The sequence below is a fragment of the Lynx rufus genome, unplaced genomic scaffold (assembly GCF_022079265.1).
Source record: "Lynx rufus isolate CCGP_SWC_20201006 ecotype Redwood Valley unplaced genomic scaffold, mLynRuf1.p SCAF_16, whole genome shotgun sequence".
NCBI lineage: Eukaryota > Metazoa > Chordata > Mammalia > Carnivora > Felidae > Lynx > Lynx rufus.
This window is the reverse complement of record NW_025814830.1, coordinates 7,588,016-7,614,592: the sequence shown is the minus strand read 5'-3', so window position 1 is coordinate 7,614,592 and position 26,577 is coordinate 7,588,016. Positions and strand designations below refer to the sequence as shown.

At 56.4% G+C, this 26,577-nt stretch overlaps 2 protein-coding genes across 4 annotated transcripts in view; both read left to right on the top strand.

The window, feature by feature from the left end:
* CLPTM1 (CLPTM1 regulator of GABA type A receptor forward trafficking) overlaps positions 1-7,056 on the top strand; it is a 31,833-nt gene extending 24,777 nt beyond the window's left edge. The window contains exons 7-14 of the mRNA XM_047077877.1: positions 727-847; positions 1,418-1,662; positions 2,374-2,467; positions 4,454-4,644; positions 4,893-4,988; positions 5,283-5,418; positions 6,007-6,174; positions 6,311-7,056. Of these exons, the coding sequence (XP_046933833.1) occupies positions 727-847; positions 1,418-1,662; positions 2,374-2,467; positions 4,454-4,644; positions 4,893-4,988; positions 5,283-5,418; positions 6,007-6,174; positions 6,311-6,609 (1,350 nt within the window). The 3' untranslated portion in view covers positions 6,610-7,056. The remainder of the gene's footprint in view (positions 1-726; positions 848-1,417; positions 1,663-2,373; positions 2,468-4,453; positions 4,645-4,892; positions 4,989-5,282; positions 5,419-6,006; positions 6,175-6,310) is intronic.
* Positions 7,057-11,730: 4,674 nt separating this feature from the next.
* RELB (RELB proto-oncogene, NF-kB subunit) overlaps positions 11,731-26,577 on the top strand; it is a 30,023-nt gene continuing 15,176 nt past the window's right edge. The window contains exons 1-4 of one of the 3 annotated variants that reach the window (XM_047077873.1): positions 11,731-11,950; positions 12,868-12,915; positions 16,443-16,451; positions 18,134-18,498. In XM_047077873.1, the coding sequence (XP_046933829.1) occupies positions 11,896-11,950; positions 12,868-12,915; positions 16,443-16,451; positions 18,134-18,498 (477 nt within the window). In that variant the 5' untranslated portion in view covers positions 11,731-11,895. The remainder of the gene's footprint in view (positions 11,951-12,867; positions 12,916-16,442; positions 16,452-18,133; positions 18,499-26,577) is intronic. The other 2 variants (XM_047077874.1, XM_047077876.1) reach the window with 2 other exon arrangements.

Below are 26,577 nucleotides of genomic sequence, written 5' to 3'. Positions count from 1 at the left end.
CCACCTCGCCTCTCTGTGCCTCAGTTTCCTCTCTGGAAACCGGGTAAGGAGTCGGAGCTACCTCTCAGGCTGGGGAGGACTCCGGGCAAGCATACAGCAGTCAGCACCTACGGAGCAAGCGTTCTGCCCGCTGAACACGCGCGTACTTAGACGCTTCTCACCAGCCCCGCCGGGAGGGTCCTGTTACTGTTCCCATGTTCAGACCAGGAAACTTGCCAGGGGTGTCACAGTCAGGACCCGGCAGGGCCCGGATTCACACCCAAGCAGCCAGGCCCCAGGGCTCAGACTCACCCTGGCACAGAGTAGGCACCTGATGATGTGACTCTAGCAGGAATACTCCCTGGCAGGCTGGGGTGCTGGGGTGTTAACCCGTGATGGGCACCAAGACCTTCCTTTCTCTACAAGCTGGTCCCTGGTGAGAGGGATGGTCCCCAAGCCCGGAGGCTGCGTGTGGGTCCCACATCCGTGCTGTCACAAGGCTAGGCTTTGCAGTCTGGGACATGACCCCATCCACGACCTCAGGCCTGGGTCTCCTGCTCTGTTAGGTAGTTGGGGGGATTCTGTAAAGGCTGGCATGGGGACCGTCTGGGGTGAGCCTTTGGCCAGTGGTCACCGTGATGGTTATTGTTCTGCTGTCTCAAATGTCATGGGAGCCCTCAGGAGAAAGCAGGCAGGTGTCTCTGAGGCCCCCCTCTCCCAACCCTGCCTCACTCTGTCTCCCCTCAGAGGGCCGAGGACTATGGGCCCGTGGAGGTGATCTCCCACTGGCACCCCAACATCACCATCAACATCGTGGACGACCACACGCCGTGGGTGAAGGGCAGCGTGCCTCCTCCTCTGGACCAGTGTGAGCCCCCACCCACCTTGGGCCCTTGCCCGGGCTGTTTCCTTGTCTTTCCACCCCCACTCCCTGAGAGTTTTGGTCCCCACTACCCCCAGCACTCCCCTTTATCTTCTCTCCTTCCTGTACCTTCTGGTGACCCCGGCACTGACCACCCGCATGCATGCCAAAACCAGTCCCCTGACAAGTCTCACCTGGCTCATGAGCTGTTGGACCCAACGTCTGAGGTTGGGACAGCATCGCCTAAAAACCCAGATTTCTGACTTCTTTCACAAAGCCGATATGTTGGAATCATGGATGGGGCAGCCGTGGGCTGGAGCTGAGCCCTAGCTGTCCCCTTCCGGCGGGGCCCGCCTGGCTCTTTCTGCCCTGTTCCCTCTGCTGAGGTCAGGCAGTCCCTTGGCCCCTTGTGGTATAGCCAAAAAGCGTCCCCTGTCAGAGGGGCCCCGTCAGATCCCTGCAGGCCCCTGGATGTGCCGCCTTCGTTCTTGGAGGTGCGAGGGCTCTCCCCAGCCTCTTGGGTGCCGGTGGCCTGCAGCCCGGGCTAAGAGGCGCCCCTGCCCCACGTGCCCGCAGATGTGAAGTTTGACGCCGTGAGTGGTGACTACTACCCCATCATCTACTTCAACGACTACTGGAACCTGCAGAAGGACTACTACCCCATCAACGAGAGCCTGGCCAGCCTGCCGCTCCGCGTGTCCTTCTGCCCGCTGTCGCTCTGGCGCTGGCAGCTCTATGCCGCCCAGAGCACCAAGTCGCCCTGGAACTTCCTGGGGGACGAGCTGTATGAACAGTCGGATGAGGAGCAGGACTCAGTGAAGGTGACAGGGGACAGGGGGCTTTCCAGCACCTTCCCGGGCAGCGAGAGGGGAAGGGGGAGGGGAGGTGGCAGCCTGAGGACCTCCGGCCCGAGCTGCCTGCCCAGCTCCACAGTCTCCTGGGCCCCCTCCTGCGGCAGGCCCCGGCTGGCTCGGGGGTCCTGTCTCCGAGGCTCCTGTGGACCTTCTTGTCACAGCCTTTATGTCAGCTTGGTTGGGCCTTCTGGGTCTGGACCTGCGTTCCCCTCCCCACCGCCACGGCCTGTCCCCTTGACCCTGAGCTCCGACTCCATGTCTCTTCTCCCCCTTACTGTGTCCTTGAACGTCTGTTGTTCCCACCTTTCTTCCTGGCCTTTCCGTGACCAGGAGACTCAGTGGTGCCTCCCTGGGCTTGTCTCTGGTGTGGAGTTTCCAGTCTTCACCCCAGCTGTCCCTTCATGTGTTTTGGTCACTCTGCTTCTCTCCCCATTACTGTCTCTCCACCCCCCTCGCCTCCCGTCTGTAAAGCACTTGCCCGCCTCTCCGTGCCCCCCTGCCCGTCCTGACCCACTCTCCTGCTGGCCAGTGTGCTCTCTCTGCCCCGGGGCAGCCCCCCGGGCTCCGGTCTTCTGGGGCCCAGGGGAAGGGGAGTGGGGCTGGCTAACGAACATGCCGCAGCGGTCACCCCTGGGCAAGGGCGCAACGGTGCTCACCGGCATCTCCCCCCACCCCTAGGTTGCCCTCCTAGAGACCAACCCCTACCTGCTGGCGCTCACCATCATCGTGTCCATCGTCCACAGTGTCTTTGAGTTCCTGGCCTTCAAGAACGGTAGGGTTGGGACCCTGGGGCCGATGAGAGGCCACAGGGGCTGGGGATACAAGGGTGTGCGGTGGGGGCTAGGGTCTGCCCCCTTCCTTCCCTCCTTCCCCATAGGTTCACCCTCTATGTGGGGTCTCTCAGCCCCACTCTCCAGAGGCCTGAGGAGCTGGGGAGGGTAATGGCCCCAAAACTCCCAGCCCAGAAACTCCCATCCAGCGGGTGTGGCACCGGGGAAGGAGCTGGCCTGCTGTGCCGGCAGAAGCCAGGATGGCACCACCAGGAAGCGAGGCTGGGGAACTCCAGGGCTGGGAACAGGGAAGCCCCAGGGCTACTCCCGCTGCCCTGCACAGCAGCTCTTTGGTGGGAGAGGCCCCTCAAGGCTGCGCGGATGGGGACCACCTGGGTGGGGAGGCAGCAGCCCTGTCCCCAGAAGGCCCCTAGGTTCCGAAGGCCAACAGTGCGGATGGCCAGCATTTCAGGGGGGGACTGGCCAGGTGCCGGGCACCGTTCTTAGTGCCCTCACTAGGTACTTGCCGAGTCCCCATGACCCCAGCCCCACGAGGAAGCCTGTCGTTACCTCTGTGCTTAGGGGTGAGGAAGTGGACGCTCAGGGAGGTTAGGTAACTTGCCCGTAGTCACGCAGCTCCCACGTGGCAGAGCCAGGATTTGGACCCGGGCGGAGGCTCCATCACCCAGTCTCATCCTCTAAGCCCCGTGGGCCACTGCTTCCTTCCCCGGAGAGCTGCAGGCGGGGGGGCGGGGGGCCTCCTGCTCTACAGCTTGCGCAAGCAGCAGTACTAACGGGCACTAGCATTCTTAAGACGGTACTGCCGTGGTTGAGAGTTACCTTCTAGAAGTTTCTACCATCCAAATGGGATAGTAGGTGGTGGCGACCACTGGTAGCTGTGCCATATGGAGCACTCGCTGTGCCTGGGCACGCCATGGCTCCCAGACTTCCTGCTGACTGCCGGCTGGGTCGCCTAGGGTCCCTCTTCCTCCTGAGAGATGAAGGCACAGAGGGCATGGTCACTCGCCTGAGGTCACTCAGCAGGGGGATGGGCCCCGGGGGCCTTTACTCGTGCTCGTTGCCTCCCTGGTCTGAGGTGGGACTCAGATCCACCCGCCTCCAACAGACCCTGTCTCCGTACCCTTTTTTCCCGGTCAGGACTGGGGGGTTCTGTGGGTGTCCCCGCGTCTGATGCGGGGGCAGGGCGAGCATGCTGGAGCCCTGGAACCAGAATCAGAGCAGGGTGGACAGCCTTGCACACTGATGCAGAGCCAGCCCTGTGTGAGCCTGGGCCTGGCCTCGCTCCTGTGAGGCAGGCACTGGGGCGGTCGGCTTCCTGTGGCTGCAGGTGGGGACACTGCCGTCACCCACTTTGGCCCATGGGAGGCCAGGGCTCAGGGAGGGGCTGGCCTAGCCTTGTGGGTGGGGTCCACCAGGGGCACTAGAAGGAGCTGTTGGGAGGCCAGTGCCCAGTCCTCGCCTATGCCCCAGGCGTGTCTGAGGCCCTCCAGGGTTTCAGGGCAGTGGGCTGGAGGAGCTGGTCTTGAAGTGCGTGTCCCAGAGTGTCGTGCCCAGGGGAGAGAGCATGGCACCGGGGGGACAGCCTGGGGCTGTTGTCATGCAGACCTGGCTTCCGTCCACATCCCACCAGGCCGGGCTGTGTGGCCCGAGGAATGTGGCTTCCCTGGCCAGCCTCGGCACCTGACGCGTGGCAGTGCGCGCGGTCAGACTGCGCCCTGGGGGTGGGGGCAGGGGTGGGGGCGGGGGCGGGGGTGGGGTTCCACCGTAAGGACCGCAGTCGTCCTTCCTGCCTGCCTGCCGCTCTGGCACGAGACTCTTCACGGGAGCGGAGGGTAGTGTGCACCACTGCCCGTGACAGACCCAGCGCCACTGTGGCGCGTTGGGGGTCTGAGGACGGGGCCTGAAGGAGCTGCAGGAGGGGCTCGGGGGCTCCGCACCCTCTCAGCTTCCCCCCGCCTCCCGTGCAGATATCCAGTTTTGGAACAGCCGGCAGTCTCTGGAGGGCCTGTCCGTGCGCTCCGTCTTCTTCGGCGTTTTCCAGTCTTTCGTGGTCCTTCTCTACATCCTGGACAACGAGACCAATTTCGTGGTCCAGGTCAGCGTCTTCATCGGGGTCCTCATCGACCTCTGGAAGATCACCAAGGTCATGGACGTCCGGGTAAGGCCGGGCCGCTGTGCTGTTCTGGGGGCCACCGGGACTTGGAATGGCGGTCGTCTGCGCCAGCCAGACCCTGGAGCTGGCCCCTGGGGGTTTCCCAGTGCCTGTTGCACTCCCAGGACCAAGGGGATTTTCACACCAGGGGATTTTTTGGGTCACACGTGGGACAGGGGAACTGGGAACAGTGAGGAAGGGTGGGGGTGGGAGCCAGCGTGGCAGCCGACCACGGCCTCCCTCCCCGTCTGCAGCTGGACCGGGAGCACAAGGTGGCAGGACTCTTCCCCCGCCCAACCTTCAAAGACAAGTCCACGTACATCGAGTCCTCTACCAAAGTGTATGATGATGTGAGTGTCCTCCACGGTGGGCCCCGGGGAGGGTCTCCAAGCACCCACATGCCCTTGGGGGGCCCAGGAGATGGGCAGTGGGTGGGGGGCTAGGGCATCTGCCCGCCCACTGGCGGGGCCCTTCTTTATGGCCTGCGTCACACCCTCCGGTGTTCCGCGCCTGCCGTGTATACTTCCTGTGCGAGTCCACGGTTCCCGGGGCCACCTGGAAATTCCCCTGGCCCGGCCTGCCGGACCGGGTGTGGGTGGGTGACGGTGGGGAGCCGGGTGCCAGCCCTGCCCCGCGCCCCGCAGATGGCGTTCCGGTACCTGTCGTGGATCCTCTTTCCGCTCCTGGGCTGCTACGCGGTCTATAGCCTCCTGTACCTGGAGCACAAGGGCTGGTACTCCTGGGTGCTCAGCATGCTCTACGGCTTCCTGCTGACCTTCGGTGAGCCGGCCTCCCGGGGCGCCCGCCGCAGACGCTCCCGGGCCCCACGCCGGGCCCTGCTGGTGCCCAGCGGTGGTCCAGGAGGCCCGGCCCTGCCCTCCTGATGCTCACGGCCCGATGCGGGAGGGACTCCTCCCCAGACAGGGACAGCCCTGGGTGGGCAGGGGTGGCGCGTGAGGAGCCTTGAAGGGGGTGAGGGGAGCCTGGTCCAACGTGGGGGTCAGCGAGGACTTTCCGGAGGCCACGCACGGCATGTTTCGGTATGTCCTTGTCCTCAGGGGCCCCTTCAGAGTCAACAAGCAGACGGGCGAGTTACAGCGGGTGCCGCGAAGGGGTCGAAGTAAAGGGGTTTGGGGAAACCTCTCGGGGCATGATGTGTAAACTGAGGCCTGCAAGCTGCCCGGGGTGGGGCGAGGGAGCTGTGGTGAGATGTGCCTGGGCGCGGGAGTGGTGAGGGGCTGGCGGGGGTGGGGGGGTGGTGGTGCTGGAGCGGAGTGCGGAGGGCGAGACCGGCAAGGCGGCCAGAGAGGTCAGGGGTCAGGACGCCCCTTCCTCTGCTCACGGGCGTCCCTTTCCCCGTCACTGCAGGCTTCATCACCATGACACCCCAGCTCTTCATCAACTACAAGCTCAAGTCTGTGGCCCACCTGCCCTGGCGCATGCTCACCTACAAGGCCCTCAACACCTTCATTGACGACCTGTTTGCCTTTGTCATCAAGATGCCCGTCATGTATCGGATCGGCTGCCTGCGGGACGGTGAGGTCCAGCGGGCGGGCGGGAGGGCCGGCGCGGGAGGCCGCCGCCAGACCCGGGCACAGGCAGGGCCCTGGTCTGAGGGGTGCCACGGCCGCCCCCTCACGCTGCCCCCCCTCGCCCCCCCCCCCCCCGCCAGATGTGGTCTTCTTCATCTACCTCTACCAACGGTGGATCTACCGCGTCGACCCCACGCGGGTGAACGAGTTTGGCATGAGTGGCGAGGCCCCGACAGCAGCCGCCCCCGTGGCCGAGGCCCCGACAGCAGCAGGGGCCCTCCCACCCCCACCCGCCCCGGCCCCTGCCACAGCCACCACCGCCGCCGCCAGGGAGGAGGCCTCCACGCCCCCGCCCGCCAAGCCCACCCAGGGGGCCAGCTCTGCCACCGAGCCCCAGGAAGCCCCTCCAAAGCCAGCAGAGGACAAGAAAAGGGATTAGCCGCCCCTGGTCCTCCTCTTCCGCTCCGGCTCCTGGTGACCACCACCCCCGCGGCCCCGGCCCCCTCGCCTCCCCTCCTTGTCGCCCTTTCCCTGGACAGATGGGGCCAGGGTGGCAGGAGGCCCCCGCGGGCCAGAGCCCAGCGTGTGTTGCGGGGGCCGGGGCAGGCCGGGGCACGTTGTTTGTGGAGGCGCCGTCTGTCCGTGTGTCCCTCTGTGTTTCTAGCCATCTCGCCCTGCCAGCCCAGCACCGTTGGGAATCATGGTGAAGCCGACGTGGCGCTGCCGAGGGGGGTGCCCAGGCGGGGGGGCGGCTGGGGCCCCTCTGCGGGATGCCTGCGGCCATCCATCATCTTGTCCCTTGTCCCCCCGCCACGCCCCTCCTCCCAGACCGCCACCCTTTAACACAGTCTGGATTTAATAAATTCATATGGGTGTTTAACTTAAACTCAGCCATCCCCCCTCGTGCCTGCCTTCCTCTGCCACCTCGGAGGGCAGCTTCGCCGGGGTGCGGGTGTCTCTCCTGGGTCTGCAAGGGAGACCTGCGGAGTGCAGGATGGAGTAGAGTGGGAGACAGTGACCCCCCGTGACCAGGCCCTTTCTTCCCTTCCTCCCCCTCCCGGCAGCCCTCCAGGGGCTTCCGTAACTGTCCCCATTTCACAGACGGGAAGCTGTTTGCTGTGACCTTCTTGCACCTGCGTTCTCGCCCACGAGGCTGCATCTGGCTGTGCCCCCTCCCCTGATGCTCTCCTGGCCTCGTGCTGCCAGGCGGGGCAGCAGCACAGGCCCACCCCATGAGTCAACTCCCCATCAGGCTTCCTTGTTGAGTAGTCCCCGCACCCTAGACACACAGCCTCCCGTCTCTGGGCCTCTCAGCTCTCCCCGCCAGGGTCACGGTAGGGGTACGGGGGTGACTCCTTACTCAGGGTGGTGTGCCTGGCTGTCGTGCTCTGTAGCTGTGGAGGTGACATCTGCCCCCGGGACCCAGCCAACACGTCTTCCCAGCTGTCTGGGCTGGGACTGTCGATCCACTGTAGAGACATGGACTCTATACGTCTCTGGATGTCCCTTCCCTCCGAACTGTTGGGACCTCACATTTCCAGATTTACTGTTTTGGGGGGTGGCCGCATCAACACAGGGAGAGGACGCCCAGGGCCACACAGGGCTCCACTGCCGACCTCCTGCAGAGCCGGGCAGGGAATCCATGAGGTCCTGGGAAACGTTAGCACACGCAGGGCCCCGCATGCACACACGTGGGCAGCGGGCCCCTCCTCCCCTCAGGCAGCCCCACGGACCCACAACACTCCCTTCCCTGCCCTGCATCATCCCAGGGTTGCCAGTGCCCCGGGAGAAAGCCCGGACTCCTCTGTGGGGCTTCTGTCCCACGATTCCAGGAACCAAGGAGGCTCTCAGGCCCCCTGGACTCACTAGCCCCCCGCAGGCACACGCCCAAGCCTTTGGCAAGGCCCACCAGCCGTACCCCCCACACTCGGGAGTCCCACCTCTTCACTCCCACTGAGACCACCTGGTCCAAGCTGTTCCCCGTCTGTCCCTGCCCCTCCCGTCCACTCTCCACTCAGCAGCCAGAGGGTTTTCTAAGGCGCAGACTTGACCCTGCCTGTCCCCTGTTCAGAACCTACTGTGGTTCCCAGTATGCTGGGGAGAAGAGTCCAGGCCCCTAATAAACGAGACCTTGAGGGGATGGGAGGGACTTCACCCCCACAGCCTCATCTCGCCTTTTTTTTTTTTTTTTTTTAAGATTTTCAAGTAATCTCTATGCCCAATGTGCTTGAACTCACAACCCCGAGATCAAGAGCTGCACGCTCCACCCACTGACGGAGCCAGCCAGGCGCCCCTCATCACCCTTGCTTTAACTTGCCATGATCTCTTATCTTCTGGCTCTAGACCCTGCTCTTCCCTTCCCTGGGACGTGCCCTGAGGCACACAACTCATTATCTTACCCTAGGCGTCCCCCACATTGCAGTTCCAGTATCTCTTCCTCCAGGAAGTCCTCCCTGACTACCTGATCCGGGACCCCCAGCTCCCTAATCTCTCGTCCCAGCCCTGCCCACTATGAGTCATCCCTGTCTAGGGACAGGTTATTCTCCACTGGACTGAGCCTTGTGAGCACAGAGCCAGAGCTGTCTCAGTCACTGCTCTGTCCTCTGGGAATGTTGGCTGAGCACATGTTTGTGCAGTCTCTCACAGACAGGTACACATCCAGAAGTGTGGACCTTGGCGGGGCCTGCATTAACACACCGGTGGAGAGACTGACATGCAGTCAGTCCACAGATTTTTCCCGAGCACCTCCCCTGCACCTTGCACTGAGCGGGGATGGGGGTGGGGGTTCTGCTTACACAGCAGAGACCAAGATAGCCCCAAGCCTGCCCTCAGGGTGCTCAGAGCCCAGCAGAAGCCCCGAATGCTGGGGATTTCTGGCCTGTGCTTTTAGTTATCCACCCAATTAAACAGTTACGAGGCCAGATGTTTGCAAGGGACGGTGGGGGGGGGGGGACCGACTGGGCTCCTGGTCCTATTATAGGAGCCGCTATTAGATGTTCCTTATCAGGAGCCAAACTCTAGCCTGAGGTTTGTATGCGGTTCGCTTCATCTGTTAAATTTAATGTTACTCAATGTCCCCATCGCTTTACAGGCCACATTTAACTCTTGCTTCCTCTACTTCTCTAGTGGTCACCCCAGCCTCCTTGTTCCTTGAACATGCCATGCACGTGCCCACCTCAGGGTCTTTGCGTTTGCTGTTTCCTGCGTCTCGAACACTTCTCTACGTAGCCACAAAGAGTCTTCACCGTTTCGACTCTGTTCAGACGTCATCTCAGACCTTCCCTGAACTTCCTAACTCAAACAGCACCCTCCAAAGTCAATCTATACATCCTGCTTTATTCTGTAATGCTGCGATCGCCACCAGATACACGTTTGCTTATCTGCTTTATTTTTATTTTTTATTTTAGAGAGTGAGAGCATGAACAGGGGAGAGGGACAGAGGGAGAGCAGAGAGAGAGAGAAAGAGAGAATGAGAATCTTTAAAAAAAATTTTTTTTTAATGTTTATTTTTGACAGAGAGAGACAGAGCAGGAGCGGGGGAGGGGCAGAGAGAGGGAGACACAATCTGAAGCAGGCTCCAGGCTCCGAGCTGTCAGCACAGAGCCCGACGCGGGGCTCGAACTCACGGACCGCGAGATCGTGACCTGAGCCGAAGTCGGACGCTCAACCGACTGGGCCACCCAGGCACCCCGAGAGAGAATAAGAATCTTAAGCAGGCTCCGCCCGACACAGGGCTCGATCCCAGGCCCTTGGGATCATAACCTGAGCCAAAATCAAGAGTCGGCTGCTGAACTGACTGAGCCCCCCAGGTGCCCTGCTTATCTATTTTTCCATCTGTCCTCCCCCACCTTCGGTTTCAGTTCCATGGTGGCAGGGGTTTTGTCGTCTTTCTCGCTCTGTCCTCAGCTGTTGGGACAGTGCCTAGCACATACAGAGCTATAGTGTCAACTATTTTTAGTATCTTATTAATCCTGACAACCATCCTATTATAAGACCCATTTTACAGATGGGGAAACCAAGGCTGAGAGACGAAGTCAGTTGCCTGAGGCCACACAGCTGGTAAGTGGGAGACCTACGATTTGAACCCCAACAGCCTGATTCTGGACCCTCGAATCATAACCTCTCTTGCAATGCTCTTGTCAAATGCAGGCTACAGCCTCCAGGCGAAAACCAGCTTTTTCCAGTTTTTGCGTGATTCTTACATTTTTGAGTGGTTGGAAGAAAAAAATCTCAAAAATATTTCGTTTCACATGAGAGTTCTACAAAGCCCAAGTTTCAACGCCCATAAAATAATGTTTTATTGGGACATGGCCGTGCTCATTGTTTCTGTGCTGTCTTTGACTGCTTTTTTGTGGAAAAGGTTTGCTCGATATTTTGCTCCAGGGCAACACTTGGGCTTCAGCTATCTGCATCACCTGAAGGCCCGAGGGCCACACTTTGAGACTGCTGCTGTACCCTATTCTGCTCTCCACGAGGAGGCACCGGGCCTGGCGTGGTGAGTGCTGTGACCCGGTGCCCGGTGCAGGCCCTGGCACACAGCAGGTGCTCAGTAAGTGTATGTCAAATGAATCAATGAGTCCGCATGGGTCACGGAGAGAAGGGGTGAAAATTTGACACGAGTGGGCACAGGATGCTAAACCCTGGCAAATTAGAACCTAATGGTCAACCGGTCATTCTCAGGGACAAACAGGGAAGGCCTAGGAATGTGACCTAACCAAATAGCTGCCCCTCTTTGAGCCTCAGGCTCCTGCTCTGCAATAATGGTAATTTGATCACATGCCTCTGAGGCTGGTGCAAGCTGTGAGATATAAGGCCCCAGGTAAGCCCTTTGCTCAGGGGTCAGCTTAACATGTACACTGGGGGCTCGGCGGTCACCGTGCCCACAATGAGTTGCTGAGCCCTCGAGGTGAAAGTGTTCTGGGCCATTGGGAAACTTGAAGGGGTAATGGGGGAAGAATAAAACATCCATCCATGCACTAAACATTTAATGGACACCCACTGTGTTCCAAGGGATGTTCTAGGCGCTAGGGTTAGAGCAAGGAACAAGACAGACAAATCCTAAAACCGGCATTCTAGCTTTAAACGTTTAAGTACCTTCAGTCCCAGTTCACCCTTGAAGAAACTGAGGCATAGAGAGGCTGCGGAGGTTTTCGTAAAGATCATTATTACCAATGGCAGCTGGAGCCCTGGCAACCTCCCGATCCCGAAGCTTCCCTTACAGAGAAATAGCAGTTTCAGCTCCCGCTTGCAGACCTGGGGGGCGGGCCTCAGTTTCCCAACTTGCTCCCGGGGTAGGACGTGAGTGGCCCTCAACAAGCCTCAGTTGTCTCCCCCCTGAGCACTGGGCAGCGGCGCTCGCCCAGCCCCTCCTGTGCGCCCAGCCTCCTCTTCCCGGCCGGCCCCGCCCCCGCGACCACGTGACGCGTGGGGGTTTTCCCGTTCCCCTAGCGTGACGTCACGATGGGGTGCAGGCCAATGGGCGCGCAGGCCGGCGGCGCCGGGGAATTCCGCCGCCCCGCCCCCGCCCGCCGCCCGCCCGGCCCGGCCCGGCGCCCCCCGCAGCCCCGGGCGCCGCGCGTCCAGCCCGGCCTGTGGCCCCAGCCCCTGCGCCGCTCGCCCGACCCGCGATCGTCCTCCGGACCGTGCCTTCTGGCCGCCCGGCCTGCCCGCGTGTGTGTTTTGATCTGGGCCGGCCTCCGGGCCGTCCGTCCCCACTGGTCGGGCCATGCCGAGTCGCCGCGTCGCCAGACCGTCCGCTGCGCCGGAGCTGGGGGCCTTGGGTAAGCGGGACCGGGGTTCAGGAGAGGAGTCTGGGGCGGGACTGGAGATGCAGGGGTTCTGGAGGGTCCTGGAGTAGTCTGGGGGGGTCCTACGGGACTCTAAAACGTTTGGGGGGGCGAGGTTGAGGGTTCCGGGGACACTGTATTAGAGGGAAGGAAGGAGACAGAGGATAGTGACGGGGTCCAGCCCAAGGTAAGAGGGAGGCGTCCCACTACAGAGTGAGAAGGGGGCGGGGCCTGACCCTGAGGCAGAGGAGGAGGCGGGGCCCGACTCGGAGAAGGCGGGGCGGGAGCTGCTCCTGCGGAGTGGGGGCGTGGACAGATTCACCGAGGGCGAAAATGAGGGTCCTCGCTCACCGAAGGGGGCGGAGCCTGACTCTGAGAGCAAGGAGGGGGCGGAGCTTAACTCTAAGAAGGAAGCGGCGTCGCACTCAGAGTAAGGGGGCGGGGCCTGACTCTGCCAGGGAAAAGGGGGTGGGCCTGTTCCGAAAAAAGAGGGGCGGGGCCTGCCTCGGAGAAGAAAGGGGGGGGTGGGGCCTGTCTCTGGAGAGAAGTGGCAGGGTCTGAGAGGGAGAAGGGGACTGGGTGACACTGAAAAAGTGAAGGGGGAGGGTTGATCCTGAGAGAAAGGACGGAGTGGGGGCTTTCCTGAGGTTAAGGGCTCCTCCAGGCCCTTGAGAAAGAGAAGGAGCCGGCCTGACTGTGATGGAGGGTGGTGAGAATGACAGAAACTGGGGAACGGGTCCAGAAGTTGGAGAAGGAAGGCCAGACCCTGCACGCTATAAGGCAGAAGGGGCGTGATCCAAAGGGGCGGGGCCACGAGAGGAACGGGGTGGGGCCTGGGAGATTCTCCCGTGCCCCCCCCCCCCCCCCGCAGCCGCCGCGTTACCTCCTGAGACATGCCTCCCTCCCTGCAGGGTCCGCTGACCTCTCCTCGCTCTCGCTCGCCGTTTCCAGGACCACGGGTGAGCAGCCCTCCACAGTTCCGGCCCACCTGCGCCCTCAGGACGGGGGAGGGGGGCGTCCTGTGGAGGCGGCACTGGGCACGCCTCTTGTCTGGGGTTTCGCCCAGGTCCACCTCAGCTTTCCTCTGACCACCTGTATTCATCCCCGCCGGTTGAGATGGGGGCCCCAGATGCCCCTACCTCCCGGGTGATTAGGAGCTGGACAGGTAAAACTAACCACCTATTCACCCTCTAAGAGGAGTCCTCTTTAGAGATTTACCGTGGCAGTGCAGAGGGTAATAAGTACACACTGGTGCCACCCATCACCTCCTCCCTGTGTGAGTGCCTGCAAATCACTTCCCCTCTCTGGGCCTCAGTTTGCCTCATCTGTAAGATGGACATAATATCAGTGCCTCCGTTTTGGTGGCAGGGATTGAGAGGATTCAATGAGCTGATACAGGCAGGTCTGCAAAGCAGTTTCTGGCACACAGTAAAGTCCCCGTAAGTGTTAACTGTTAATGGCTTTTGCTGTTGTTGCTGCCGCTGTTGTCGTTGTTACAGAGCCTGTAACCATGGTTCTTAAACCTTCGTGTTCATCAGAGTCATTCAGGGAGCTTGTTAAAACAGATTGTTGGGCCCTACCTCTAGAGTTTCTGATTCAGTAGGTGTAGGAGCGGCCCTGAGAGTTTGCATTTCTAGCAAGTTCCCAAAAAGAAGCTGAGAACCACTAGTCTGTACGGCCCCTCAGCCAGTGCCATCCAAAATTCATTGCTGCCCAAGACAGCGCAGAATCATAGCTAAATGACAACATCTTCTCTCCTAGAAATCTTCTGGGATTTCGAGGGCAGGGATTGAATCCTGTCACCGTGAAAACTCAGTTGGCCCTAGTGGGCTGGGGCTGGGCCTCTGTCTGGAGGTAGATCCTTGGGATGGACCTGCAAAGCGCTGGCCTGGCCGTGGAGGAGGCTCAGCGGGTTCTCTAACAGGGCTGAGAGTTTGGACAGCGGTGAAAGGTGGGGCATGGCACTGGGGACAGGTCGTGCCCGAGCACTGGTTCCGGGCAGGAACAAGGCTGAGGTTTTTCTGGCGCAAGACCTACATCTTTGGTTTCAATTGAGAGTCATTGGTGATGTCATCTCTTCGATAAATATTTACCGAGTGCCGTTCTGTAGCTGGCCCTGTGCCGGGCAGTGCTGGGGACTCAGTAGTGACTGAGACAGCCCTGATTCTGCCCTCCTAGGTTCCCTCCCTAGATGTGGAGGCAGACACATAGGCAATAAAGTAAATGCAGGATTATAAAATGTGATAAAGGCTCTGAAGAGGTCTCGGGGCCAGTGATATCTAACAGCAGGGTAAGAATGAGAGCCCTAAATGCCAGGACAGAGTGGGAGGGAAAATTTCCCTCATTCTGACGGGCTAGACACGTACTGGGTCCTGGGTATACAGTGCGATGGGGCAGACATGTTCCCTACTCTGAGGTGCTCACAGTCTGCAGGAGGAGATAGATGTGAGTCTCTTAATGCAAAGTCCTGTCAAATCCTAATCGGTGTCATGAAAATGATAAAACGAAGGTATGTAACTGTCAGTGACTGGAGCAAGGGACCAGGGGGCTTTCTTAGATAAAGTGGTCAGGGAAGACCCATCTAGTAAGCGACATTTGAGCAGGAACCTGAAGGAGGAGGAGGAGGCCACGCAAAGAAACGGAGGAAGAGCATTCTGGCAGAGAGCAGGTTGTGCTAAGGCCCTGAGGCAGGAAAGACATGGGGCCCATCCTGGCCGTCCCTGAATGGTTTGGCAGGTCTCTGTGGGAGGTTGAGGTGGGGTAGGGGGTTATTTGAATTGAGCCTTTAATAAGGAGAAGGTCCCAGCGTTTCCTGGCTGAAAGAGGATTTTAGATAATAATACTATTAGCTAAGCCTTTACGACACAGGGCTCAGACACCGTGCTGAGCAATTGATCTGTGCGATTCTGAATCCTCATGTTGACACCTGAGATAGGAGCTCAGACCTCATGTTTCAGAGAAAGACTCAGAGAGGTTGAGAGACTTCCCCAAGGCTGCACAGTCAGTGAGTGACAGATAGGATTCAAACCAACATCTGGGCGACTCTACACCCCATGTTGTGAAAGCACATCTTCCAACCCTTTCGTTTTATATGTAGACAGATGGACCGAGGCCTAGAAAGGGAGAGCGGGTTACCTAAGTCCATAAAATAATGTCTCCCAACACTTTCTCCAAGAGCAGCTGGCATTTATGTCTTGCCTACAACTGTGACAGTTCTGAGTGCTTCCCACGTATTAGCTCATTTGATTTTCACAGCAGCCCAGCGAGGCATTATTACTGTGTCCATTTTACAGGTGAAGACACCAAGGCCCAAAGGGGTTACGTAACGGGCTCAAGTCCCTACAGTTAGCAAGTTGCTAACTGAAGATTTGAGCTGAAGCAGTCCAAAGCTCAGGCCACTGCCTCCTGGGCCTCAGTTTCCCCCTGCAGCCTGGGAGCTCCTTGAGGGCCCCAAAGTCTAACTCATCTTGGGGTTCCCAGGCCGTCCAGCATAGATGCTTAAGAAAGTTGTTCCAAGTTGGAGGTTGGCCCTGCCAGTGATCTACAGCCTGTCCCTTCTTCTCTCCTAGCCTCAGTGTCCCCAGCTATCAAGTGGGGGGGGATCCTCCCCCCCCTTGCTGACTTCAAAGATCACATGAGATAAGGGGAGCAGGTAAACTGCTTTACGAGGAGCAAACTGCCAGGTGGCAGTGGCCGACAGGAGCCACTCCCCGAGAGTGGAGGAGGAGGAAGAGGAGGACAGGTCTGGCAGCGAGGCAGGCCGGCATCGACAAGTCTACGACCGGCAGCAGACCCCTGCCCTCCCTCACGGTGTGAGCCCAGGCTTGCTCACTCCGGCCTTCCCCTCATCCTGTCTATGGAATGACGGGAGGCGTGTTTCAATTTCTCCATGGCCCCGTTCAGGACAGAGCCTCCCTGAGGAGGTGATAAAGGGCTTCCCCAGCATTGCTGTTTCTCCCCACTCAGGGGGCGAATCTGGGATGGTGGGTGGGCCTTGCTGAGGGACTGGGCCGGGGTGCGGGGCAGGTGGGTGCCTGGAGGTGAAGGACCGACTTCCTTGGACCTTCAGATACTAGCTAGTGTAGAACCTTGGGGTTCTGTGGTGGGCTTTAGGGAGGGAACCCCCCCCCCCCCCACATTCAGTTTAGAATCTTGGATGTTGAGTTTTTTCCCAGTGATAAGATCTTCGGCTTCCTTCCCGATGATGCTTTATAATTCCCGGTTTTTAGAAGGCACTTGAGGGTACCCTGACCCTGGGGCTCCAATATTGGGAGCTGAGCGGGGGAGGGGGGGTAGCCCAAGAGGATAAGACAGGGGCTGGGGTTTGGTACCCCAGGGAGTCGGAGCCCAGTTTCCCAGGATGGAGGAAGGGGGAAAGGGAGGGGTTCCATGAGGCGAGGGGGTTGGGGAATCCGTCTTAAAAGATCAAAGTCTTGAGCACTTTCTGGACCTCACTTTTCTCTTTCTCTTTCTCTTCCTTCCACAGATGAATTGGGTGAGTATCACAGGGCAGGTCTGGGGGGAGGCTGAGGAGTCCAAGTTCTCACAGTGGGGGATCTTGGCCTCCCTTGCTGTTGGGCAGGGGGAGGGTCACAGCGTGACTTCTAGGACCGCCAGGGGATTTTAACGGTCACGTTCCCAAGGTGTTAGCAGTGCTTGATAATTAGAAATGACTCCGCACGCCAGCCGCCTTTCGTGGCACCATTACCGTGACCGTTGGTAATTCTTTCGGTGAGCTGTTTCAAGCACCCGTCATGTGCCAGGCACTGTTCTAGGCCCCGGGGATTCACCCACAAACCAAACAAGGTCCCCACCCTCCTGGAGCTGACACTCTAGTGGAGGAGACAGTAGGAAAAGGAATAAATGAGCAAGATAATGTCAGATTGGGCTAAGGGCTGTGAAGGAAATAACACAAAGGAAAACAGATGGCCTGGGAAGACACACATTAGAGTGGCCTTTCTGAAGGCGTGACATTTGTCACCAGAAGGATGAGAAACCAGTGTGGGCTGGATGGAATAGGCAGATGGGGAGCAAGCACAACCCCCCCCCCCCAGAGAGGGCCAGTTTTGCTGGGAGCAAGAGAAAAGAGCTAGGTGACAGGGAGGTGGTGGGAGACCCAGGACCACAGGGACCCGTCCATGCAAGGCTCTGTGGCAGGGATCTGGAGGGGTCCGGGTTGTGGGGTTTTGTTTTTTGTTTTTTGTTTTCTGAGACGAATAGAGTTTGGGGGGGGGTTATATGGGGAAGACATGGACTTCGACTGTAAGGGAGATGGGCGCCACGGGAGGGGGGACAAGATCTGACATGAGATACCTCTGGCTGTGCGTGGGGGACAGGCTGAGGAGGTGAGCTGGCGGCGAACGGGAGCAGCGGTTCGAGGGGAGACCGTGAGGGTGGACCAGGATGGACGCAGGGGTGTGGGGAGAAGCGTAAATATGTGTTTGAGGCAAGAGGCAGAAGTTCAAGGACGGGACACAGCTGGGGGATCGTGAGCAACCCACAAAGAGGCGCATCCTTCCAGCTTGAGCGTTTGGACGATGGGGCTGCTCTCTGAGGCAGAACAGCTGTTATTCTTGCCGTTGTTAAACGGGGTGAGCTGGACGCAGGGACACCTGTTACCTGGCCCTACCTTTATCCAGGTGAGAGGTGATGGAGACTTGAATTCAGGTGCTATTAGGGAGGGGAGTGGATGTGAGCGTGCAGGAGGAGAGACCAGGCAGGTCCCCAGGTTTCTGGCTTCAAGAACTGGGGAGCTGTTTGCAAGAAGGAGGGGTAGGGACTTTTTTTGTGTTTGGGGCCAAGCCCCACCCCCCGCCATCAGCCCGCAAGAAATATGTTTTTTTTTTTAATTTTATTTTTAATGTTTCATTTGTTTTTGAGAGAGAGAGACAGAGTGTGAGCAGGGGAGGGGCAGAGAGAGCGGGAGGCACAGAATCTAAAGCAGGCTCCGGGCTCTGAGCTGTCAGCACAGAGCCCAGTCCCTCGAACTCGTGAACCGCGAGATCATGACCTGAGCCCAAGTCGGACACTCAACCAACTGAGCCACCCAGGCGCCCCAAGAAATGTGTTTGTGAAGAAAGGAATGGCTTAGGGAAGGCGGGGCGGCACAGGTCTCGGGGCGGGGGTGGGGAGGGAGGGTCACCGAGCCATTCCTTTTATAATCAGCGTCATCCCCAGTTTTTGCTTCTCCCGCAGAGATCATCGACGAGTACATCAAGGAGAACGGCTTTGGCCTGGAGGGGGCGCAGCCGGGCCCGGGCGAGGGACTGCCGCGCCTGGTGTCTCGCGGGGCCGCCTCCCTGAGCACCGTCACCCTGGGCCCCGCGGCGCCCCCGCCCCCGGCCACGCCGCCGCCCTGGGGCTGTCCCCTGGGCCGGATCCTGCCCCCGGCCCCGGGCCCCGGGCCGCGGCCGCACCTGGTCATCACGGAGCAGCCCAAACAGCGCGGCATGCGCTTCCGCTACGAGTGCGAGGGCCGCTCGGCCGGCAGCATCCTCGGGGAGAGCAGCACGGAGGCGAGCAAGACGCTGCCCGCCATCGAGGTGGGGCCCGGAGTGGGGTGTCGCGGTCCCCCGCCCCCGGGATTCGCGTGCGTGTAGTTAGCCTAGTTGACGGTTGTTATTATTATTGCTGTTGCTGTTGTTGGAGCGGATCATAGTTAATCACCTGGCCCCAGATTCAAAAGGACATTCAAAGAAAGGCCTCCTTCCTGGCAGTTGGCAGTATTAATCGAAATTATCATTGCCGTGGAAAGGCAGACGCGATCTCCTGGTCCACAAGGGAGGTCTTAATAACTGGAGTGGCCAAGTTTGAACGAATCCCCGTTCTGCCATTTACCAGCTGTGCAGCCTTGGGCTGCTTATTCAGTCCCTCTGTGCCTCAGTTTCCTTCTCTACAAAACGGGATAATAATAATGCTAACCCACCTGCGGTTGTTGGGAGGCGGAAACGAGTTAATTTATACACGCCAAGGGCCTCCAGCACGGTATGTGCTCCGTAGAGATGAACTGCTGGCCTTACGGTGTTAACGATTATGACCATCCGTCGTGACTCATAGGCCTGGCCATTCCAGGCGCTGATCATGTAGATATATGTCAGCCTCTGGGCAAAAAGAGGGATGTGCAAGGTTATCCCTTGCGGCCTTGCGTAAAGAATCAGAATGCAGCGTTCATCAGCATGGCACTGGTGAAATAATCCTGTGAACATCTACGCATTGGAATCCTACGCAGCCATGGCAAGTCTATGTGTGTGAATGTGTGTGCCGATAAATATGAACACGTGCAGTTAGTTAACACAGAAAAAATTTTAAATGAAGCCCTCCCTTACTGTACTGATGTGAAACCATCTCCAAGATAGATTAATAAACCAAAAAAAAAAAAAAAAAGGCACAGAACCATTTGTAGGGGATTATGCTACCTTTTGTGTTAAAGAGAGGGAAAAATAAGTTTCCACATTTGGGTTTGCTACATGAATCTTTAATTTGTTTTTAAGTATTTATTTATTTATTTATTTATTATTATTATTATTTTTTTTTTTTTTTTGAGAGCTAAAGGGTGCAAGTGAGCAAGGGGCAGAGAGAGAGGATAGAGAGAATCCCACAAGAGGCAGAGACGGGGAGAGAGAGAGAGAGAGAGAGAGAGAGAGAGGGAAGCAGAGCTCACCGAAAGAACGGCTTGTGTTCACCAGAAGCGGGGCTCGAGCTCACTCAGTGTGGGGCTGGAACTCACCCCTTGCAGGGCTCCGATGCGTGAATCAAATCGTGAGATCATGTGACCTGAGCCCAGGTCCAATGCTTAACCCCCTGAGCTACCTGTTTCAAGATTTTTTTTTTTTAACGTTTATTTATTTTTGGGACAGAGAGAGACAGAGCATGAACGGGGGAGGGGCAGAGAGAGAGGGAGACACAGAATCGGAAACAGGCTCCAGGCTCTGAGCCATCAGCCCAGAGCCCGATGCGGGGCTCGAACTCACGGACCGCGAGATCGTGACCTGGCTGAAGTCGGACGCTTAACCAACTGCGCCACCCAGGAGCCCCAGATTTTTTTTTTTTTAATGTTTACTTATTCTCGAGGGAGAGACAGAGACAGAGTGTGAGTGGGGGAGGGTCAGAGAGAGAGAGGGAGACACAGAATCCGAAGCAGGCTCCAGGCTCCGAGCTGTCAGCCCAGAGCCTGATGCGGGGCTTGAACTCACAAACTGTGAGGTCACGACCTGAGCCAAAGTCAGCCGCTTAACCGACTGAGCCACCCGGGCGCCCCAGAGCTACCCGTTTCAAACCTGTTTAAAGGTGCCTCTGTTTTAAAGTTTTAAAGCACATGCCTCAAAACTTTCAAAAATCAAAGATTTGTATGAACAGGAATTAAATCACACTTAATTTAATTAATTAAAATGAACAAAAATCCGCCACTCCTACCCCCAGGCCCCAGGTGCCCCCCCAGAGGTAACCATTCTTATCAATGTCTCGTGTATCCTTCCAGAAGTAGTTTATGATTCTACAGGTAAATATGTACACAGTATGTACAACAATCCCCCCTCCCTTTGTCCATAGAGGGGAGTGTCATATATACATTCTGTTCTGCACAGTGGTCTTTTTTGGTTAAGAATATGTCTTGGAGCTCGGCTAACCTCAGCCTGTCTAGAGCCGTCTCACTCTCTACCACTGTAACCCGTTGCGTGGATGGGGGATAATTTACCGTGCAGGTTCTCTCCTGGTGGGTATTGGGGTTGTTTCCCATCTATTAGAAGCAACGCTGTAGAGAATGACTCGGTTCGTCTGTTCTTTCCTTCATGTCGCTCCTGGAAGTGGACCTTGCTGGTTGGTCTAAGGTAATCTGGTAGGCAGATTGCCCTCCGTGAGGTTGTGCCCATGACCATTTCTCCCAACTGGCGTCGGAGAGGCGTGGTTCCTTGCATCTCCCCGGTACAGAGCCCTCATGTGCTTCTGGATTTTTGTCGAAGTGTTTATCGAACCTGAGTCGTGTGTGAATCGCTGCACCAGCCCCGGGTTGCATGGCCGCCAGCGCCCAGAGTCCTCCGAATTTCTCCCGACCAGGCAGCCAGCAGGGCCCTGTTAAATTGCACGTCTGCTCTTTGCCCTTGCTCAGAACCCTTTCTTGGCTCCCCAGTGCCCCCAGGAGGAAGCCTAATCTCCTCCCTGAGCCTCTAAGGCTCTCACGCTCTGGTTCCTGCTGCCCATGCCCACCCAGCCCCTCGTCACTGGCCACCCTCCAGCCACTAGGACTTTGCCCATGCTGTTCCTCCCGCCTGGAGACCCATGAGGCCTTAGCCCACTTCTGCCCCAGGCCCAAACTCCTTCACACGACGTCTCCTGCTTCCTTCCCTCCCCCTCTCCCATAAAGTATGGGAATTTATACTCATAGGTTTATTTAGGTGATTAACAGAGCAACCCTGTCCTTCCCCCACCCTGCAGGAAGCAGTCAACATAGTGGTTACAAATTCAGATTCTAGAGTCAGAAAGACGTGCGTTCGAATCTTACCAGCTGTGTGAATTGAGGTTAGTCCGGTGCTTCTGAAAGGAGTTGGAGCTCCCCACCGCTCACTCCCCTAGTGGAGGCTCCCTTTACTCAGCTAGGTAGTTGCTATTTGACTTGGTTCCAGACATTGTGGCCAAAAGCAGCATCCAGGGCGGAACATTCTGGTGGAAAGAACGGTTTACTTTGAAATGTACATTCCATCGCCGGATTTTCAGGAATGGGGCAAGCACAGGGCATAGAGGGATATTTTTGTAGTCCCTTATTTATCTTTAAAGATTTTGTCTATTTTTCCAATTGTCAGGGTATTTTTTTTTTCAACTTTATGTCTCAACTTTTTCTTTTGAAAAATTAAAAACCTACATACGATAGACAAGAACATTGCAGTGAACATGACTTATTTGCCTTATGTCTTTCTCTCCCTTTAGATAGACATTTATAGGGGGAGATTTAAAAGTAAGTTGGAGGGGCGCCTGGGTGGCTCAGTCGGTTAGGCATCCGACTTCAGCTCAGGTCATGATCTCACGGTCCGTGAGTTCGAGCCCCGCGTCGGGCTCTGTGCTGACAGCTCAGAGCCTGGAGCCTGCTTCAGATTCTGTGTCTCCCTCTCTCTCTGACCCTCCCCCGTTCATGCTGTCTCTCCCTGTCTCAAAAATAAAATAAACATTAAAAAATTAAAAAATAAATAAATAAAAGTAAGTTGGAGATATACTCCACCCATAATGTTTCAGTGTATATCCCTCAAGCACAAGGATGTTTTCCTACAATGTAGTGCCCATATAATCATAATATCATCATCACGCTCTAGAAACTTAATTTTCCTCCAAGGGTATTATCTAATATTAAGTCTATATTCTAATTATCCCCTAAATGTTCTTTTTCTTTCTTTTTTCCTCCCTCCCTTTCTTTCTTTCTTTCTTTCTTTCTTTCTTTCTTTCTTTCTTTCATGAGAGAGAGAGAGAGAGAGAGAGAGAGAGAGAGAGAGAACGAGCTGAGGAGGGACAGAGAGAAAGGGGAACAGAAGATTCAAAGCAAGCTCTGACTGACAGCACAGAGCCTGATGTGGGGCTTGAACCCATAAACCATGAGATCATGACCTGAGTTGAAGTTGGATGCTCAACCGACTGAGCCACCAGGGCATCCCTGTTCTTTTTTCTTTTTGAGGATTTTATTTTGAAGTACTCTCCTCACCCGATGTGGGGCTTGAACTCACAACCTTGAGATCAAGAGTCACGTGCTCCCCCCACGGAGACAGCCTGGTGTCCCCCAAATATTCTTGGTAGCTGTTGTTTTTGTTGTTCACTTGTTTAATATTCAGTCCAGGATCACATGCTGCATTTAATTGACAGGACTTGCTATGGTCTGAATGTTTGTGTCTCCCTAAACTACATCCGTTGCAATCCTAGTCCCCAGTGTGATGCTATTAGAAGGTAGGGTCTTTGTGGGGCGCTTGAGTGGCTCAATCAGTGGGCGTCTGGCTCTTGATTTCAGCTCAGGTCATGATCCCAGGGTCATGAGATCGAGCCCTGCATTCAGCTCCGTGCTGGTCACTAAGTGTGGAGCCTGCTTGAGATTCTCTCTCCCCCCCGCTCTCTGTTCTTCCCCCCTCTCAAAATAAATAAATAAACTTTAAAAAAAAGAGAGAGAAGAAGGTAGGGCCCTTGTGAAGTGCTGAGGTTATGGGAGCAGAGCTCTCGTGAGTAGGATTGATGATTTTGTAAGAGACTCCAGAGAGCTTGCCGGCCCCTCCCACCAAATGAGGATGACATTGAGGGAAGTCAGGGCTGGAAGACGGGCCTCCCCAGAGCCTGACCATGCTGGCCCCTTCCAGAACAGTGAGAAATAAATTGCTGTTGCTTAGATGCTGTCCAGTTCACGTGTTCTGTTGTAGCGGCCCGGACAGACTAAGACGGATGGCCTTAGTGTCTTTTTAATGTTTATTTTTGAGCGTGGGGGGACAGGCAACAAGAGGGACAGAGGATCCTCAGCGAGCTCTGTGCTGACAGCAGAGAGCCGAGTGCGGGGCTCGAACTCACCAACCGTGAGGTCATGACCTGAGCCAAAGTCCAAGGCTTAACCGACTAAGCCACCCAGGTGCCTCTGCCTCTAGTGTCTTTTGGCCTGAGTTTAGCTTCTCAGTCTGACTTCATGCTTTGGGGTGTGGACACTTGGGTGGGGGGGACAGGACAGCTGTTCCGTCGAATATCCCGCATTCTGTGCTTGTTGAGCGTTTCCTTTTTTTTTTTTTTTTTTTCAACGTTTATGTATTTTTGGGACAGAGAGAGACAGAGCATGAATGGGGGAGGGGCAGAGAGAGAGGGAGACACAGAATCGGAAACAGGCTCCAGGCTCTGAGCCATCAGCCCAGAGCCTGACGCGGGGCTCGAACCCACGGACCGCGAGATCATGACCTGGCTGAAGTCGGACGCTTAACCGACTGCGCCACCCAGGCGCCCCATTGTTGAGTGTTTCCAAGAGGAGATTAGGCTGGATGTTTGGGTGGGAATACCCCGCTGGCGATGCTGTGGCTCACATCAGTCTCACATCAGGAGACATGGGGTGGCGGTGTCTCTTTGCGTGTCCAAAGTACCTCTTTTTAAATTTTTTTTTTTGAGAGAGAGCATGGAGGAGGGGCAGAGAGAGAAGGAGAGAGAGAATCCCAAGCAGGTTCCGCGCTTCAGCACAGAGCCTGACACGGGGCTGGAACTCATGTACCATGAGATCATGAGCTGAGCCGAAATCAAGAGTTAGAAGCTTAACTGAGTGAGCCACCCAGGCGCCCCTAAATCACCTCTTCTTGTAAGGACATTGGGCAGGTTGGATCAGAACGCATCCTAGCGGCCTCATTAACTCACCTCTTGAAAGACTCTTGTCCCCAGATACAGTCACATCCTGAGGCACTGAGGGTTAGGGCTTCAACATATGAGTCGTAGGGGGATGCCCTTGGCCCATACCAGCTAGGGACCAGCAGCCCGTTTCGTTGTAAAGGTACAGCCTTCCTTTGTAATTAGTAACTTACCTGTGGGGTGATGCCCGGACGCTGTGTTTTCCCCAACACTTTCTTTCTAGGTCTTTCCAGGCAGTTTTTCTGAGTTGGTGTTGGTTTTGATTTTCAAAGAGTTAGAACAGTAAAAACCCAACAACAGGGGACCACCTGGCTCCGAATCTGGATTCAGGGTTTTTAGTCCCATCTTTTGGAGGAGGAAACTGAGGCTCAGAGAGGGGAAGTTACTTGCTCGGGGGCACACAGCAAGTTGACGGTAGTAATTACTAAGCACTCCTGTGTGCGAGGTGCTTACTAATATCCATTTTGTAGATAAAGGCAGAATAGACAGGTTCATCATGCAGATGGCCAGCGACGGAGCCTGGATTTGGTACCAGGTCTGATTTATTCCAAGGCCTCGTGTGACATCTTAGAAGTTTCCAGCCCTGCAGTTCTCCTGAATCCCCAGACCGTTGACTCTGAGGTTTTCTGGACCTCCTAATATTATGGCGGGGAGCTGGTTAAATGAATAGCTTTAACCCCATCTGACTCAGTGAAGTTTATATGCAATATTACGTCTCTCTACTCATAATCACCCCCCAAATCCATAATGCCGTAACTTTAATATGAAGGAGAAATAAAAGGAAAATAAACAGCATAATAAGCACCTTCATTTCAATATGTAAATGTTCAGGCACAGCCCCAGGGAATCCTAATGAAGGTGGCAGTCGCTTGAGACCTCACTAATGCAGTAGCCCCATCGGCAGCCTGACCCAGTCAGGTGGAGTTAGCGAATTAAACGCCATTTGGCCAGGGTTGCAGCTGGTGATGGGATCTTCCAAAGTGGCAAACAACCCTTAGTCTAAACAAAATCCGGTCTTCCCTCAGTTAACATGGTGGCCGCAGTCCTTGAAAATTCAGTATAATTTTTTTTTAATTTTTTTTTCTCATTTTTATTTTATTTTTGAACAGAGAGAGACAGAGCATGAACGGGGGAGGGGCAGAGAGAGAGGGAGACACAGAACCGGAAGCAGGCTCCAGGCTCCGAGCTATCAGGCCAGAGCCCGACGCGGGGCTCGAACTCACGGACCGCGAGATCGTGACCTGAGCTGAAGTCGGACGCCCAACCGACTGAGCCACCCAGGCGCCCCAGTGTAATTTTTTTTTTAATGTGTGTTTATTTTTGAGAGAGAGAGAGAGAGAGACTGAGTGCAGGCGGGGGAAGGGCAGAGAGGGGGGAGACACAGAATCCCAAGCAGGCTCCAGGCTCTGAGCTCTGAGCTGTCAGCACAGAGCCCGACACGGGGCTCGAACTCACGAACCACGAGATCATGACCTGAGCCGAAGTCAGACGTTCAATCAGTTAAGCCACCCAGGTGCCCCCAAAATTCAGCGTATTTTTAAGTTATGGGAAAAAGGACTGTATATGTAAAACAGCTAATTCTGGCTGTGATTATTTCAAACAGGTTTGTCACCGATGTGAATGTTGGCGGGATGATCAAAATCTTGCAGGACTTGTGTTGGACTGTCCCTGGTTTTGCAGGCGGTGGAGCACGTCTGGCTCTGGCTACCGCCTGCCGTGGGTCCCCATTACCCAGTCAACCCGTATCACCTCCCAATATCCCAAACACCCCCTAGAGGGCAGTACTCCCCCACAGAGACACATTCTTTCCTGGTCTTTTATAGGGAAGGGCTTTAGAAGTTCAGAGCTCAGGGGGTCTGGGTGGCTGAGTCAGTTGACCCTCCGACTTCGGCTCAGGTCATGATCTCACGGTCTGTGAGTTCGAGCTCCGCGTCGGGCTCTGTGCTGACGGCTCAGAGCCTGGAGCCTGCTTCCGATTCTGTGTCTCCCTCTCTCCTGCCCCTGCCTTGCTCTCTCTTTCTCAAAAATAAACATTTAAAAAAAAGTTAATAAAAATTTTTTTTTTAGAAGTTCAGAGCAGGCTTTACAGGGTCTTTGATGTTAGCAGGGCCCTACGGGTGACTCAGGAAAACCAGGTGGGTCTGGGCGACATCTGAAGAGCTGGTTTCTATCTGCTAGATTCTATGGTGAAAAATAAACTTCCTCCCTGCCATGTGGCTGCTGAACAGGAATTCCAGCCCCAGTTGCCTTAATGTCCATTTTCTTTAAAGGGAATCTGGAAATCT